This window comes from Brachyhypopomus gauderio, unplaced genomic scaffold, assembly GCF_052324685.1.
Source record: "Brachyhypopomus gauderio isolate BG-103 unplaced genomic scaffold, BGAUD_0.2 sc83, whole genome shotgun sequence".
In the NCBI taxonomy this organism is placed as follows: Eukaryota; Metazoa; Chordata; class Actinopteri; order Gymnotiformes; family Hypopomidae; genus Brachyhypopomus; species Brachyhypopomus gauderio.
Genome location: NW_027506904.1, coordinates 295001 through 312921, shown reverse-complemented (window position 1 = coordinate 312921; position 17921 = coordinate 295001). Strand labels below are relative to the sequence as shown.

General features: G+C 44.0%; 2 protein-coding genes across 13 annotated transcripts in view; both read right to left on the bottom strand.

The window, feature by feature from the left end:
- The window catches only part of iqsec2b (IQ motif and Sec7 domain ArfGEF 2b), a 60754-nt gene extending 58396 nt beyond the window's left edge, over positions 1–2358 (bottom strand). The window contains 2 exon segments of the mRNA XM_076991529.1: positions 134–930; positions 1482–2358. Of these exon segments, the coding sequence (XP_076847644.1) occupies positions 134–576 (443 nt within the window). The 5' untranslated portion in view covers positions 577–930; positions 1482–2358.
- A 2128-nt stretch (positions 2359–4486) lies between these two features.
- magixb (MAGI family member, X-linked b) overlaps positions 4487–17921 on the bottom strand; it is a 74781-nt gene continuing 61346 nt past the window's right edge. For 5 of the 12 annotated variants that reach the window (XM_076991519.1, XM_076991520.1, XM_076991512.1 and 2 more), the window contains 5 exons: positions 11802–12002; positions 11457–11530; positions 11164–11337; positions 10627–10765; positions 4487–8257 (listed from right to left, as the gene is read on the bottom strand). In XM_076991519.1, the coding sequence (XP_076847634.1) occupies positions 7254–8257; positions 10627–10765; positions 11164–11337; positions 11457–11530; positions 11802–12002 (1592 nt within the window). In that variant the 3' untranslated portion in view covers positions 4487–7253. The other 7 variants (XM_076991523.1, XM_076991524.1, XM_076991517.1 and 4 more) reach the window with 7 other exon arrangements.

Genomic DNA, 17921 nt, shown 5'->3' with positions numbered 1-17921 from the left:
CACTGAACTCTGAGAACAGCTTCCAAACACCCTCACACACCAGCACCAAAAAAAAGCGGGAAAAAGGCTCGTCCTGGCAACGACTGACCAATCGATCGTCAGGATGATTACGATATGCTAATGAGTCACTTACTGTCTCCGTAGCGTAGATGTGGTGTTGGTCCCGATGCTGTCATTGTGCTCTAGCCTCCCTCTCTCTTTCTCCACAGGAGTTGAACCACATGACAGGCCCCGGGTCAGCCTGGTGTGGGTCCTCCGGGCTGGGCCTGGTACCGTAGATGAGGGCGCACTGCCACTACTGTTGTGGACGCCGGCGGCATTGTGGTTTGTTAAGGACGGGGCCTGGCCGGGCTTTGAGTTCTGCTCATGGTTGTGGTTCTGCGTGGTGTTCTCGCTGCCCTGTTTCCTGTCCAGGCGCAGGTCCCGGTTCTCCTGGTTGACCCGGTCGAGTTGGGTCTCCAGCTCCTCTATACGGCGCCGCTGTGATTCCAGAAGTTTGGCCTGGTTTTCGATTATGTTGTTGAGTTCTAAGAGGTATTCCACGGCCCGACTCGGGCTGTCAGGGTTAGACTCCATGACTGTGGAACCAAGAGCCTCGAACCTGGAGTAGACACTGTAATCTACAGTACTACAAGTCTCCCCCCCCCACTTGACCGATTCAGTGGGGGGGAGATAAGTGAAGGGGTGGTAGAAGGGAGAGCAAGGAGGGGGATTTGTTCAACTCAGCGATGCAACTTGAGTTTCAGCGACTGGATGAGGGAAAGAATGTTCAACTGAAGATACCCACGGACTGGTTCATAGTTAATAAATGTGCATTAGAGCATCCTGAGATCATGTAGGCCTATTAGGTTTGGGGAATATTCCAGAAGGGCTTGGTGCACAATCTTGAGTCAATCTTGGGCACGTTGAATCTTCTTAGGTGTAGACGCTCTATAATAGTTTACAAAAAAAGATATGAAAGTCACCAGGCAGGATGGCAAGAAAAAAGAAAAGTAAAACAAATGCTTTTTTTGCAGAGAGATCCATTGGGTGTAGTAGGACCGTATTTGAAATATCAAAAGTTTAGAAGATGCTTGAGTAATATCATTTTCTATATCTTAAATCAACTCGTAAATGATCAGGAAATCCCAACCGCCATTTCTGCACTAAACATCTGCTAGACGTCGCGACTCTAAAGCTCGGACGAGACGGTGAGGTATTTAGCAAAAACGAATTTCATCGTTTAAACTATCGGAACTTAAATAATACAGCTTTAAATATTGAGACAGAAAAACGTAAAAGCGACTCAAATGAAACTCACGTGCAATATCCAACATTATAAAGTCTCATTACTGCGCAAGTGACTGCTTCATATTGAATACATCTGAGATATATATATATATATATATATATATATATATATTTAAAAGCGTCACAGGTAAACAGACCACCGTGTGTCTTGGGTTATTATCTGTTGTTAATGGAGTGAAAACTGTACTTACACCGCATCGTTTCCCATCCACTGCATCCTCTCCTTCACCCCATGATGTTTTATCGCAGTTATCAGCGGCGCGCAAGAGTTTCTCCGATGTAGATCTTTGTGAGATCTTGGTAGCGAAACACCGCGTTTTACCTCAGGCTGATACATCGATTTCCTCAACGCCTTGGCTGTGCGGATACGAAGCCAATGAATCCAAGGAAACCACACAAATAATTGTAAAAAATCGCCCAAATGGTCAAAAGTTCTGTCAAACAGATAATTCAGAAGTAATTCACGATGTAAAGTGCGTTTTCCTGCCGCACATTCACTTGTATGCTCACTTCAAAGTGAGGGTCTTACCAGCCTCGGTAAAAGTGCTCTACACCTGGCGTCTTTTTAATGGACACAAGCACTCGACGCTTTATTACATACATCTTACTGCAGAGAAGGGAAGACAACGCGATAAAACAAAAAATATCGTCACATTTGTTTAGGTTAATGTGTCGTTCACTAAACTGCATCAGACATACCATATTAAACTAAACAATGTACATTAAATTGCTTAAGTAAAGCGAGCGCTGAGATGGTCGATTGTCCGTCTTCTCTTGCAACCATTTTTGTTCAGAATACAAGGCAGAAATGAAAAACAACCCCTCAAATATTAGTGGCCAAAAATAGTTGCGCCGTGACTGGTCCAGCGGAGGTAGGTGAAGTCTCTCGTGTCCGAAGTCGAGCGCGCTGAGGTCAATGAACTACAGTAGTGAAACATCCAGCATCCAACTCTGAACTACAATAGTGAAACATCCAGGATCCAACTCTGAACTACAATAGTGAAACATCCAGCATCCAACTCTGTGACAGACGGAATGGACACTGACGTCTATGCAAATCTCCAGAACTGTAGGAATACTGGACGGTCTCACACTATACTATGGTTTTCCAAATGTTCCTTATGCAAATTCTCTCTCTCTCTCTCTCTCTCTCTCTCTCTCTCTCTCTCTCTCTCTCTCTCTCACACACACACACTCTCTCTCTCTCACTCTCTTTCTGTCTTTCTCAACAAATAATTTTCTGCTAGAGTATGAGGAATAAGAGGTTTAGCTATCATGCAGTTTTAGGTTTTGTTTCACTGTTTATGTTTATATACATTTTTTCCTAGTTTTATTAGATACCACTTATTACTGTTACATATGAACTGTTATACGCTTTACAATAGTAAACAAATCAAGATAAATAAAGCCCTTCTCATCACTCTGTCAATAGTTCTATCTCCCACCCTCTGGCATTAACCCAAATGCATAGTTTATTCTTTGTATTGAGTAAAATAAGCATTATCAGTATTGTATGAAGAATGAGCATAATTGGATGACTTTGAAGAAGCTGACAGTAATGTTTCTCCTGTGAAATGACTACAACCCTAAAACCCATTCACTCAGTGCCCTAGTGCACTATGTAGCACTCTAGTCTGTCTCTGAATCACTCCTCCTTAGAGGGGATAAGCAATCCAAAACGTGCAAGGCAGAGAACACTGCTTACACCAAGCTGATGCATAAATATCATTCCTTGCTCGTAACTGATCATTATTCAAGCAAAGGATGGATTCAAATCATCGAGCCCAAGGGTGCTTAACAAAAAAAGGGGGTGTTCGTCTTCTGTCCTCGTTTTCCTGGACATGTCCTCTTTTTGGGACCTAACAAGTGTGTATGGTTGGGATTTCTAAGGTGTCCAGGGCATGGATTTGCTTGTGTGTAGCTCTGACCTTTCTTTATAGAACCCACATTCTCACACTCCACGCTCCACTCCATCATATACAGGCAAGCACTGGTCTGACTGCTTCTCAACGTGTGTGTCGCTGGTTGTAACGTACAGAATGACCCAAAACCAGCCCAAACCCAGAGCCAGCGCTGTGTGAGTTACACACTTTACTGTGTGTACTTGAAAACAAATGTGACAAACTCATAGGTGTGAAGTGACCAGCATTTGTGTGGAAATCTGAATTAGACTATATTCCCACATGTGGATTGTACCTTGTTGCAATGGCATTTTCATATCTAATGTAATTCAGTCATAGGAATAGGATTATCTGTCCATATTGGCTCTGAAGGCCATAACTGGTCCTGTATAAGTAATAAATACATTTGTTAAAAGTGTTTATGTATATGTGACCTCATCCTTTTTTGTATTTTTCAAAGTAAGGTCAGTCAGGTTCTTGAGGAGTCACTTAAAATCTGAAGAACCTGGTTTGTCAGGGAGTGTTCTTCCTAAAGCTGTAAGACTCAGTAGCAAAGGGGTTAAAGGGCACCAGGGGTCATGAGAAGATCGCTGGATCTTTCTCTTCTGTTGAACAGTAGCTAAATCAAATCATTTGTTTGCAGCACTCTGAATCAGCCTAACGGGGAGACGAAGAGAATGTCGACTCCGCCTAAATGAGTGGGCTGGGATTATTTACATGTAACACTTTGCTTCCATCTACTGTTCAGAAAAGAAAGTGCAATCGCAAAAGTCTGCTAGTATTAAATGTGCCGTGGAATGAAAGTTGTGCGTCCGCAGACCCAGCTGAAACCTCAGCATCTCTGCAGGTGTTGTGATGGTTTCTTTAACAGGATCTCAGGCACGTTGTTAGTTTGCACCGCACAGTTCACTCTGGACACACTCTCAACCCTCAGATACTATCAAGAAGGTTTGTTCAGCCATGAGGGGTCCTTGCAATTTGATTGGCATCTAGACAGCAACATGAAAAAGGCAAGCATGTAACTTCTTATCGAAGTTGTATGTGGAACAACAATGTGCCTTATTTACACTGACGTTCTTTTTATTTTCCTGCCAATAAGACCATTTGCTAGGATTAATGAAGCCTTCTACGTCCTACTGGAAAGTCCTATTTAACCTAGCTATTACTACTTAGGTTATACTTTGTACTAAATAAGTGTACGAAAATAAGGGATTTCTGCCCTGGCTCCATTTTGTGTTGACAACTTAACCCACAGAAGACAGCAAGCAATGGTTCATTCGTAATAGGTACATCTTTATTACTTTAATATAATTTTTATACCTGCATTTGGATTACATTTGAACATGGCAACATAATCATAAAAGAAATATCAGTAATTTTCATGTCAATAATAAACTGTACAACTGTTTAGATATAGATTTATATATATTTACAATACATACACGGCCATACACATAATTACAGAGAAACAGCGAACTGCACATTTCTCTCAGGATATACTGCAAAAGGAGGAAAGGAACTCGAATGTAAAGACTTAGCTGGCATTGGCTCATTTTCCATATGTTATGATAGATTTATAAACACTCTTTCTACTGTAATATGTACAGCACAGACATTAGACTGCCACTGGAGCTAACCCAGGCCTGCTGGGAGCACACATATAAACTATACTTGCATCTGAATGGCTTAAAATGGTGACATCATATTGTTTTATATACAGTTGGCATCTAGCACTGTAATATCACTGAGTACGAAATAATTTAAATGACCGATTTTGAAATCTGGACTGGAACCTTGTACCTCCGGAGAAAAGCACACACAGGCACACAGACACAGACACAGACACACACACACACACACACACACACACACACACACACACACACACACACACACACACACACGCAGGTACACATATGCAGCTTTGCATGTCTATTAAGCCCTTTCTCCTGAGGCACAGACATTCATTTACACGGTCAATAATTCATTTACACTGGTTCAGGGCTGAACAGGTTGATCACTATATAGATTTTCCGTGCCCTTCCTTGATCGTTCAAACCTAATGAGGTAAAAATGTGAACGCATATAAGTCTCTCTGTCGCTCTCGCTCTTTCGCTCTCACGCTTCCGACTCTTGTCCTCTCTCTCTCTCTCTCTCTCTCTCTCTCTCTCTCTCTCTCTCTCTCTCTCTCTCTCTCTCTCATCAATAAGCACTTCGTCAATAAAGACCAAAGGTCCTCTCTGGGACAGTTCCCTACGGAGGCCTGAAGTCACTGCATATTGCAAACAGATTCATATTTCAGGCTTATAAAGATTTCCTGCTCTTTGGTTGAAAGACATGAAGACAGCCACAAGTTTAAAAGGAGAAGGTGTTGGTCCAGTTGGCCCAGTTGGCCCAGGCCTGACGCACATCCAGTACCAAATGACTCACACATTAGCACAAGGTTTGTGCCGAGTGAGGTTTTACATTGTCATGATATTGCTGCACACAACCTCAGTGCAAAATAAGTCAAACACAAGCCGATAAACCTTGGATGTGAGAAGGCTAAAGACTAAGGCTAAAGACTAAGGCTAAAGACTAAGGCTAAAGACTAACGACTGCATTATTATGGCCAAATCAATTTATGTTTGTTAGATCATTTAACTGCTTCGAGAACAACCACATAACACTTATCTGGACCAACCTGGACCGGTCTGCATACTGTTGTTATTTGTTAGGAGGCTCATTTGCATACCAGAGCTGGCTGCGAATCAGGATTGCAAACATAAACACCGTGGTAACGATCAACAAACGATGTTTTGCGCTGTGGTGCGTCACACTGTGTCAGGTTGGAGTGTGGAGCTGTCTGACGGCTCTCTGCGTTTGGGGCTTAACCCCGCGGCGCCTGGGTTCATCGTTCACAAGCTCTTCCGCCCCACGCCCGATCCCGCGGGACGGCACGAGGTTCCGCAGACACCGCAAACACTCAGTCGCTGTTGCCATAGCGATCGCACATCAATCGTTCGTCAGTCGTCTGTATACTACGTTGCTCTTGACCAGAGGTCACTGAGGTCACAAGGGTCAAGTGACAGGGAGAGCAGGGGCAACTGAAAGGTGCACTTAGAGAACACAAATTCCACAGGACCGTGGTTCAAAATGATTTATATGACAGAGCACGTACCACAATCCTTTGTAATATATATGACTGAATATACAGTAGACCTACTGACACTATATATCCGTATATGTTGTCATCGCACTGTTTCAGGGGTCAAACACTGTCATTGCTATTTGCTATTTGAGACATTCAAGGAAAAATGGGGTACAATAACATGGTTATTGTATTATACAATTTGTAATAGGCAAATATACAATAACAATAGCAGATATTGTCCTTCATTTATTTCTCATATAATTGGAAAGAAATCTTGGTTTTAGGCAAGTTATTGCTTTATACTTCTGCAATGTGACGAGAACTACACTCACCCATGTCCTCCTTCTAGCTTTAAAAACTAAAAACGAAAGAGAGCAATGAGTAGAAGATGGAAAGTGTACAGATCTAGACGTCTGTGGAAGGCAAGCACCCCGTACAAACACACATGTCTAGCCCTCGTCTGAGGAGAGAGGTGAGAGGAAAGACACCGTTAGCCCACCTCCGCCTCGTAAAGACACCGTTAGCCCACCTCCGCCTCGTAAAGACACCGTTAGCCCACCTCCGCCTCGCAAAGACACCGTTAGCCCACCTCCGCCTCGTAAAGACACCGTTAGCCCACCTCCGCCTCGTAAAGACACCGTTAGCCCACCTCCGCCTCGTAAAGACACCGTTAGCCCACCTCCGCCTCGTAAAGACACCGTTAGCCCACCTCCGCCTCGCAAAGACACCGTTAGCCCACCTCCGCCTCGTAAAGACACCGTTAGCCCACCTCCGCCTCGTAAAGACGTTAACGCTGCGTGTGCTGGGTACTGAACTTAAGGATCCAAGGTTCCCTCCGAACATGGACCTGGTGTGTAATGCCATTCAAAATGAAGCCACGTTTTTGTGAGCAAATGGTTCAGTTCTCGCGGGATTTCCCATGACCGAAGTCACGTCAGACGATCCTTCTGTTTCAAGAGAGGCAGTTCGGCCTCGCCGCTCTTTCCCGCCCGTCTCGGTCTGTGCTTCTCCACCAGTCTGCTGAGCGCGTGTGGTTTGGGTCTGAGCCAGGGCCCCGGTGGTACGGGGCCCTGGGCCCCCGAGCCACACCCTTCACCCCAGTATGTTGAGAGACCAGAGATGCTGGCGGCCGAGCCGCTGACGTCAGACGCGTTGGTGTCGGAGTCTGATATGGGGTTCTCGGGCTCGGGGGACATGAGGAAGGAGAAGGCGGCGTAGTGGGACTGCGAGGGCCCCGGCGGCGAGACGCGATTGGATGGAGGACCCGGCGTTAGGGTGGGCGTGGCCAACAGGGACGAGCGGGCACCGGGGGGTTCCGCCCCCGCATCCTGCTTCCACACTCTTCCTCTCCACTCTTCCTCACTCGTCCGTTCCCTCGGCATCTCGACTGCCGCGGTACTGTCGGGCACGCCGTCCGGCCGTGGCCCGTCCGTCTCTCTCGCCGGCACGCCGTCTGTTCCGTCTGCCTCCTCCCCGCCGCTCCCCCTCGAGAGCTCCTCCTCCTGCCGGCGTCCTCCGTCCCAGGTCTCCCACCTCCCCACTCCTTGCTCCGGCTCTCCCCCGGCCCCACCGTCTTTCTTAAACCGTCTCCACGTATCCTCGCTTTTACTCCTCTTTTCCCTCTTCTCTCTCCTCCTCCCTCTCCTCCTCTCCCTCCCCCTCACTGCCGCGTCGTCCTCCTCTTCCTTGCTGTTGCGGGGCAAACTCTGCGAGCCTCGACTCCTCCCCCTGTCCTTTGACCTACGACCCGCGCCCCCGCTGTCAGGGCCGCCCTCCCCTCCCCGAGCCGCTCCCTGCTCCTGCCGCTCTGTCCTGATGCTCTGGCTGCGGCTCCGGCCCGCTCCGGCTGGGCGAGGGCGGGGGGGGCTCACTGCAACCACACGCGGCTGCAGGGCTGGGGGCAGGGAGGAGACGGCTGCTCTGTGATCACGGCCTGGACCACAGGGGGCAGAGGGAGACAGAGACAGACAGGTGAGAGACAGGTGAGAGACAGGTGAGATACAGGTGAGAGACAGGTGAGAGACAGGTGAGATACAGGTGAGAGACAGGTGAGAGACAACTCTGTGTGAACTCAACAAGCCCGCTCAAGGGCTGCTACAATCATGAGTTTACTAAAAAGATATAGAGAGAAATATGCATTTACTGAGTGAGAGTAAACAAACGTTTACTGGCGCAATAAAAAATGACGACACGTCTTACAGATGACACTTTGGATTTGAAATAGGATTCTGGGTAATTTCTGTGCTTTCCATCTCTGCTAGACAGGAAGGACACTAAACTGTTAAGGAGCCTGAGGAAACTTTAAGTGGATGATAGAATGTGAGGATCCAAACGAGCCTTCAGCAGCCCACAATCTTCTGTTTCAACAAGCATTTATCAACCCCCCATCTTACTGAACAGATTACAGTCCTTGTAAATATGCCAGCAATTATCTCTTCAACACAGCACCTCCATATTAAAGCCTTTAATATGACTGATTCAGTGTTGAATAACACTGAAGCCAAAGCCTATATAAAGTAACATCCCACTGCAAAAATATGTAATTTAGATGATTAATATGCTATTTGAAAAGCTTTACAGATAAATAATGCAAACCATCTGCTCTGACTTTGACAGAGGTCACTTCTCTCAAAAGCAGTCCCATATGTTACACCACCATTCCCCAACGGTAAGTTACAGAAAACTGAGCCATGGGTCTGCTGAATGCCACATTACTGAGCTGTTAACCTCACAGGTGGGATGGGGAGAGAGTCAGGGATGGACCTCGCGCGTTCACAGAGGCGTTAGACGATGGGGAAGGAAGCACCAGTGGTATAGAGAAAACAAGAAAAAGGGAGAACTAACAGGAACGACTACCAACCGCGTGCTCTCCGTCCGCCCAATCACGTAGAAACAGGGCTCGCCCAGCTTGGAGTTGGTCATACAGAGAGAGAGACTGGAAAGCTCCACTGAAGGAGAGAGAGAGAGAGAGAGAGAGAGAGAGAGAGATAGAGTTGGAGAAAAGTACAGAGAGAAGACAAAAGAGAGGGGTGAAAAGAAGAAAGGTATTAAATATTCCCCTTTATGGGATTAAACAGAAGAGAAGCATTTAAAAGGGGAGAAAATGTGAAAATTACATCTTAGCAAGAAAGACAGAACAGTAGAGGATAGAGATGGTAGCGTAGTATAGAGTAATAGAGTAGTATGGGATAGAGATGGTAGCGTAGTATAGAGTAATAGAGTAGTATGGGATAGAGATGGTAGCGTAGTATAGAGTAATAGAGTAGTATGGGATAGAGATGGTAGCGTAGTATAGAGTAATAGAGTAGTATGGGATAGAGATGGTAGCGTAGTATAGAGTAATAGAGTAGTATGGGATAGAGATGGTAGCGTAGTATAGAGTAATAGAGTAGTATGGGATAGAAGAAGAGAGAATCATAAGACAGAAGGAGAAGGGATGGAGGGATGATCCAAAAATGGAAAGATGAACAAACCATAAAAAGGATACTAAACAGAAATGTCAATACTTCAGAAAAAGCCAAAAGAAAGAATAAAACGGCAAAGAATCCAAACGGAAGAGACAGAGAACTCTGTTAGTAAGCTGGTAAGGAGAGAGAACGCTGTACGCACAGGCCTGGCCGTGTTCTCCAATCCTGCTCACTGCTACTGTCCTCATACTCATTCACTTAAGTGAAACTCTCTAAAACAACACACTGTCCTTAGATCTGGTTCTCAAACAACAAAACTTCTTTTCAGGGAAAGTTGTGGCAAAATTCTGAGTAAAGGATTTGGCGCGGTTCTTCACACAGGCAGCAGGACTGCTGAAAAGATGCTCCACACAGACCCCTGCCCCATCGAGCTGTCATCTCAGCTGTTTTACGGGCTTTAGCACATGGTCATTTGACACTTGACAGTGTCACTCGCTTTAATACATATTCGTGTGCGTTTCAGGTACTGAGTAGCTGAGGGGTAGCATTAGCCACCAACGTGCAGTAAATACTACAGTAGGACACCCACCTCATTACCTCTCACTGCCCTGTGCTTAATGGTTCTTGAATCTATAGTATAGTGTTTTGTATAGTTTATTGCTCATATTTATTAGATTTACTGCTTTATGTCAAATGCATAAGCAGCGTGTCCTGGAGGAACCTGGTTTTGTCCCCCACTCAATTACCTGTAGTAAATAGGAATGCCAATAAAGCCGTCTCTGACACGGATATCGCTACAACCAACTCCGTGATTTATCGAGAAACGTAGCCCATCCCCTGCTCCAGTAGCCCCGCCCCTGCTCCAGTAGCCCCGCCCCCAGGCCTGCAGCTGTACCGTAGTCTGGCACGTATCCGTTGCCCTTCTTCAGGACCAGGTGGATCCTGTGGCCGGCACTGCGGATGTGCTCCACGGCCTGACCGTGGCTCAGGCCTGCTGCACTCCTCCCGTTGATCTCCACCAACTGGTCGCTCACCTGCAGGGTGCCATCACGTGGGATTAAACATGGGATTAAAAACGGAATTAAACACGGGATTAAACATGGGATTAAAAACGGGATTAAACACGGGATTAAACATGGGATTAAAAATGGGATTAAACATGGGATTAAAAACGGGATTAAACATGGGATTAAGCAGGGGATTAAATATGGGATTAAGCAGGGGATTAAGCATGGGATTCAAACAACAAACCTGCTATAACACACAAGCCCACTTTAAATACAGATTGCACTCTGATTTCTGCATGGGCGTGGACCAAGAAAAAAATTTTTGTGCAAATACACAGATTGCTGATCCTTTCCTTGTCATCTTAATATTCAAGTACACACACACACACACACACACACACACACACACACACACACACACCAACCTGTATCTTGCGACTGCGTGAGGCTGGTCCCCCCTCCATCAGACCAAGGACATAAAGGCCCATGTTATACTCACTCCCCCCTCTCAGACTAAAGCCAAACCCAGTGGATCCTCTCTCCAGCTCCACACTGTAGTACGGCGAGGAGTCCTGCTGTGGATGTGTGTGTGTGTGTGTCTGTGTGTGTGGTAGAGAGAGAGAGAAAAAGAGAGTATGCAGACAACTTTAGTTTCGGACAGCTGTGCACTGCCATAGCAACAGGTCTAAAAGCCAGAGAGGGGGAAGTGTTGGCTCACCTTCGGTTTGGACCTGTGAGACTTCCTGCTCCTGTGATGGGGATCGTATTCATAGTCTGAGTGCTCGGAGGAGTCTGAGGGAGGGACGCAGGCAGAGGACACGTCAACACCAGTGGACAAGCGCAGTTTAGCTCTATTACAGCCTTTTCATAGCATACTGTCCACCCATTTAAAGGTGCCATAAGTAATCAGGCAAATCTCTAGCCAGTTGTTTTCTGGCAAACATGTGTTTAGTGCATCTTTAAATGATCCTGCACTTTAAGAAACAAATAATAAGTGTGCATGTGTGTGTGTGGATGCGTGTGTGTGTGGGTGTGTGTGTGTGTGAGTCCGTCCTGTACTCACGAGTGCTGGAGCGTGGGACCACGGTGAGGCGCAGGGAGTTTCCGGCCCTGCGGAGGATCTGAGCCAGCTCCCTGTGGGGCAGGCCGACCACGCTGCGGCCCTCCACGGCCTCCAGACGGTCGCCCGGCCGGATGGTCCCGCTGCGCGCCGCAGGACTGCCCCGACGCACCGTCACGAAGCGATGGGGGAGCAGTGAGGCTGCTGGACACAGAGGGGGGGGAGAACCGCGGTAACACGCTTGAGTGACAGCAAAACACGGCAGCTGGAGAACTAACCGTACGTACGATATTTTTACACATAGTTACTTCATATGTGACTTATGACGACCAATAATGTTCCAATTTATTTACATACTAATAATAAAGCAACAAATGACTAAGCTGATGTTAGTTAGAAACATTGCTAACTATCAAAATAGGAAACCAACGATAAACAAAAAATAAAGAACTAAACAGAAAAATTTTATTAAACCGAAGATGAAAATGTCAGGTTCTGCCACTCCCAGCAGACAATCATAAACATCCTGTCAACTGTGAGATACGTTGCTCACAGCAAGCAAAATCAGACCGAGCCAAGAAAGTTTTCAAAACACCAAAACATTAATTACAGACTTCACTACGAAAGAAAACCACAAGGTAAGTTCAGCTAACAGACATCTAATAATATGTGAAATGTGTCCTCACATAAAGAAAAATAGAATAAGTAAAGGCAGACAGATCACCACATTAAAAGATGCTCACTGTACTTCTCATTTTAATAATAAACATTTACTGTAATGGAGCAATTATGATTCAGGCCCTTTCTGTTTGTGTGACCATGTGTCGGTCATTGAAATGACCGCAGACAACACTCAGCTATATTTATCGGCAAAACCCGATGATTTAGGCGTAATCAGCAAAATTGAGAAATGTGTAGAAGAGATAAAACATTGGATGGCGTGTAACTTTCTAGCACTAATAGGGCTCGGTCATTGTTTATGATTTACTGCTCAGTACTGGACAGCCGTGTGGTAAATTACGCCATTACAAATATGAATCCTGGACAGTACATATTTACCCACACATACCTACTAACACTTATAATAGACCCAAATACTCACACATACCTACTAACATTTATAATAGACCCAAATACCCACACATACCTTCTAACACTTATAATAGACCCAAATACTCACACATACCTACTAACACTTATAATAGACCCAAATACTCACACATACCTACTGACATTTATAATAGACCCAAATACCCACACATACCTACTGACACTTATAATAGACCCAAATACCCACACATACCTACTAACACTTATAATAGACCCAAATACCCACACATACCTACTAACACTTATAATAGACCCAAATACCCACACATACCTACTAACACTTATAATAGACCCAAATACCCACACATACCTACTAACACTTATAATAGACCCAAATACCCACACATACCTACTAACACTTATAATAGACCCAAAACCCACACATACCTACTAACACTTATAATAGACCCAAATACCCACACATACCTACTGACACTTATAATAGACCCAAATACCCACACATACCTACTAACACTTATAATAGACCCAAATACCCACACATACCTACTAACACTTATAATAGACCCAAATACTCATACATACCTACTAACACTTATAATAGATCCAAATACCCACACATACCTACTAACACTTATAATAGACCCAAATACCCACACATACCTACTAACACTTATACTAGACCCAAAACCCTCACATACCTACTAACACTTATAATAGACCCAAATACCCACACATACCTACTAACACTTATAATAGACCCAAATACCCACACATACCTACTAACACTTATACTAGACCCAAAACCCTCACATACCTACTAACACTTATACTAGACCCAAAACCCACACATACCTACTAACACTTATAATAGACCTAAATACCCACACATACCTACTAACACTTATAATAGACCCAAATACCCACACATACCTACTAACACTTATAATAGACCCAAAAACCCACACATACCTACTAACACTTATATCTTATATTATAATTAATCAAAATTAACACGTTAAAGTCCCACCACTAGTTTAAAATGATAAAAATGTTTATCAAACAAAAAAGACACTAACCTTACTACACAACAACAACCAGGAAAAAAAGGTTACTGGAAAGATGGTTTGACAATAAGTTTAAAATCCAAGTATTATGAAAACATAGAAACCCAAATCACCAAAACATACTAGAACACCACCAAGCACTACAACAATATACAAAATTAACTTGCTTTTAAAAATCTGTGGAAGATATGGAAAATATGTTTTAAATGTATTAAATAAAACCAAAAAAGCACTTAATGAAAATTACTTTACGGATTTATGAGAAAAAATATAACCACTACATATAAACCTGACCCCAATTGGAAATGGTAAAACCTGGAAAACACATTTTGAATATCTAAAAATACAGAATCAGATTCAGATCAGACCACAATCTGGATTTCTATACTGGCAAATGGGGTGCATCGAGGTTGCAGTCTAATCCATCCCCCACTTCAACAACCCCTGAACAAAGCGAGGATATAAAATATTGAACATAATTAAATAAATGATTTGATGTTACTTCATTCGTATCATTTAGAAAGAGCCCAGTAGAAAGCTACTGCTTTGTAACATAAAATGTTTGTTGGCCAGCTTGCTATTAAAAGCAGTAGCCTGATGCTAATATTAATATGCTAAAAAAATTCCAAGCAAAAGGCAGCTTGTGCACATCTGTGACACATTTTTTTTTGTTTTACTGTAAACAATATTTACACCACTGTCTGCACTGTTTCTGTCTGTCATTTCTGAACAACCGAAGTGTTGCCTATGATTTATAGGATATGTCTACACCAGATGCATATGCAATGCTTTATTACATATATTTTTATCTAATGCTAATTATTGTTTATTGCTTTGGTAGCAGTTATTAACTACAGACATGCAAAATTGAATTGGAATTTGGAGGGTAGTGGAGAGGGAATATTTGAACAAATCTCCCATTTATCTCTAAAATTCTAGAAAAAGCAGTTTCCAATCAGTTAAACCACTATCTCCAATCAAATAGTATCCATGAAAAGTTCCAATCAGGATTTAGACCAAACCACAGCACTGAAACAGCTTTACTCAGGGTAGTGAATGATTTACTAATATCGGCCAATAATGGGCTTGTCTCGTTCCTTATACTGTTAGATCTTAGTGCAGCTTTTGATACTGTAGACCACAACATTTTGCTGGATAGACTAGAAAACACGGTAGGTATAGAAGAGATAAAACATTGGATGGCGTGTAACTTTCTAGCACTAAATCCCGATAAAACAGAACTAATAATAGTTGGGTCTATGGCTGCGAGAGACAAGATACATAATGTAGCATTGAATCTACATTCTTTTACTATAACCCCCAGCGCAGAGGTAAAGAACTTAGGCGTCACAATAGACCCAGATCTCTCGTTCAACATTGCTAAAATTAGAAACATATTAAATACTAGTGATGCGGAAAAACGAATCCATGCATTCATATCCTCTCGTTTAGATTATTGCAACAGTCTCCTAGCTGGATGTTCTTGTAAATCGATAAACAAACTCCAGCTGGTTCAGAACGCAGCAGCATGAGTTTTAACAAAAACTAAAAAGTTTGATCACATTAGTCCCGTACTATCGTCACTACACTGGCTGCCAATTAGATTCCGTATTGACTATAAAATACTTTTATTAACATATAAAACGCTGCATGGCTTAGCTCCAGACTATCTTAGTGAACTTATTGAACAATATAACCCAGCGCGTTCACTTCGCTCGCAGGACGCAGGGTTATTAACTGTTCCTAGGATCAAAAAGATCACAGCAGGTGGAAGAGCCTTTTCTTTTAAAGCTCCACAATTGTGGAATAATCTTCCTGCCTCTATTCGGGACTCAGACACAGTCTCAATGTTTAAAACTCGACTAAAAACCTGTTTACTTTGGCCTTTGATTAATCTGTTACATATTCACCACATCATGCATCTTTTCTCCGAGGTTCACCTGGGGAGTAACACTGCAGTCGGAGCCTACAATACCAGCATCACTGCTCCGACATGGAATGAAAGCCTGGCGTTCATCAACAAACATTTACAGCGACAATATCATAACCCAGAACTTTCATTTTTACCTTTTACTTAGTCTGATTGTGTGATTTGTGTGTGACTTGTGTATTTGTCTGTATTTTGTGTAATTTGTGTGTTAACGGGCCGCCCAATGGAGGATGGGTTCCCTTTTGAGTCTTGGTTCTCCCGAGGTTTCTTCCTATTCCCCACCATCATAGGGAGTTTTTCCTTGCCACTGTCGCCTTTGGCTTGCTCATTAGGGTTCTGGACCCATAGTATTGTTAACCCTGTAAATCCTGTAAAGCGCTTTGTGACAACATGTGTTGTGAAAAGCGCTATACAAATAAACTTTGATTTGATTTGATTTGACAAATATTAAATTTTTTTATTAATTTAATTACATTTTTTAATTAATTTAATTTTTTTATGTTCTTTAACATAATGAATTGAAAAAATGAACATTTTCATATGTAAAAGCACAAACTGAATGTTCCAGTACAGAGGCCCCCTGTCTGCCCCCTCCGTCTGCAGCAGCAGTGTTACATGTTGTCTTGTTGTTGTTGTGTTTGTCCCTCAGGTAGGAGGGGCTCGTAGGACACCTGGGGGTCGTTTGCCTGTCTATATACGTCTTGTCTTTGTACCAGTCGACTGCTGGATTTTACCCTTAATTTGGATTAGTTCACAGGTTTTGAGTTTGTGCCCTTTACCCATTAAATCCTTAAATTTCCCTGAGACTGGCGTGATCGCCTCCTTTTTATTTTGCACTCCTCGCTTCTCACAGTGAACTTTTACAACAAAAAATTATCTCAAAGTGAATTAATTGAAAAAAGAATGAATTTAAAAAATCCTTTGAAACCCTCTTTGGAGTGAACAGACGTCACAGCAGACGGGAGTAATACAAAGTGGGGTGTCAGGAATGGTGCTAACAACGTACTACGGTACGGCTCTAATGGGCATGTGGGTGACCTCTTTTCTAAGGAGAGCGCAAAGTGTGAATGCGGAAAGAACGTCTTTTATTCAAGTTCGGTAACGCAAAACAATCAAAAGGCAGTCTTGCGCATAAAGGGCGCGGGTGCTGAGAGCACTTGTCAGAGACATGAGCGAGTACATCTTAAGATGCAGAGGTGAAGCGCGTAGCACTGCGAATGCCTTCCTGTGCACTTAAATATGAACAGGAATAAGAGAAAGACAGCTGAGTGCAGGAAAGGTTCATAGACGTTGCCTGGGACAGAGGGAGGGGTCGTGGGTGGGTGGGGTCGAGTGTGGGCGTGTATGTGTGGGCGTGTCCCTCTGACTGTAAGCAAGCCATGACAGTTTTGGTTCACGTGCCAGTTCTTGGAGTCAAGAGGAAATGACACTAATGCAGTTTCATACTGCCGGCGATAGCTAACCCATAACCCATAGCTCAACCCTGTCTGACTAGGACATGTGTGGATGAGTGTGTGAGAGAGAGGAACAGAGGGGCACTTGGGATACATAGAAGATGTCATCCAGCGATGTGATCACAGCTTAGAGGTTCGACCTACGGTCGTGTCTACGCATTGACATGAACAGAAAACCACTACACACACATACGGTACAGCTGTAACTTGTTAAAGCTGTTCTTAGTCTCAAAAATCACAACAGATCCCCCCCCTTAGAATGGAACTTTACATCCTGTCTCGATTTCCAGAGCTGCTGATTTCTTGGTTGGGTGTTTGGTGGGTGTTTGGTGGGTGTTTGGTTGGTGTTTGGTGGGTGTTTGGTGGCCACCGGGTTTGCTGGACCACCTCCCTGCTAATGCAGAGCCATGCAGGTCAGCGTGTGTGTTCCGCCCCGGACACGGAAGTGGCCCACAGGTGCTAACTGCCAAAGGTAACAGAGTCCATGAGGTTCTGATAAAGACGCCTTTGACTGGTGGTTAGGTGAGGGAATCGGACGCTCTACATCCGTGACATGTTAACTATGCGCAGGCAGTGATGAATAGGCTGAAATAAGCGTTTCCTC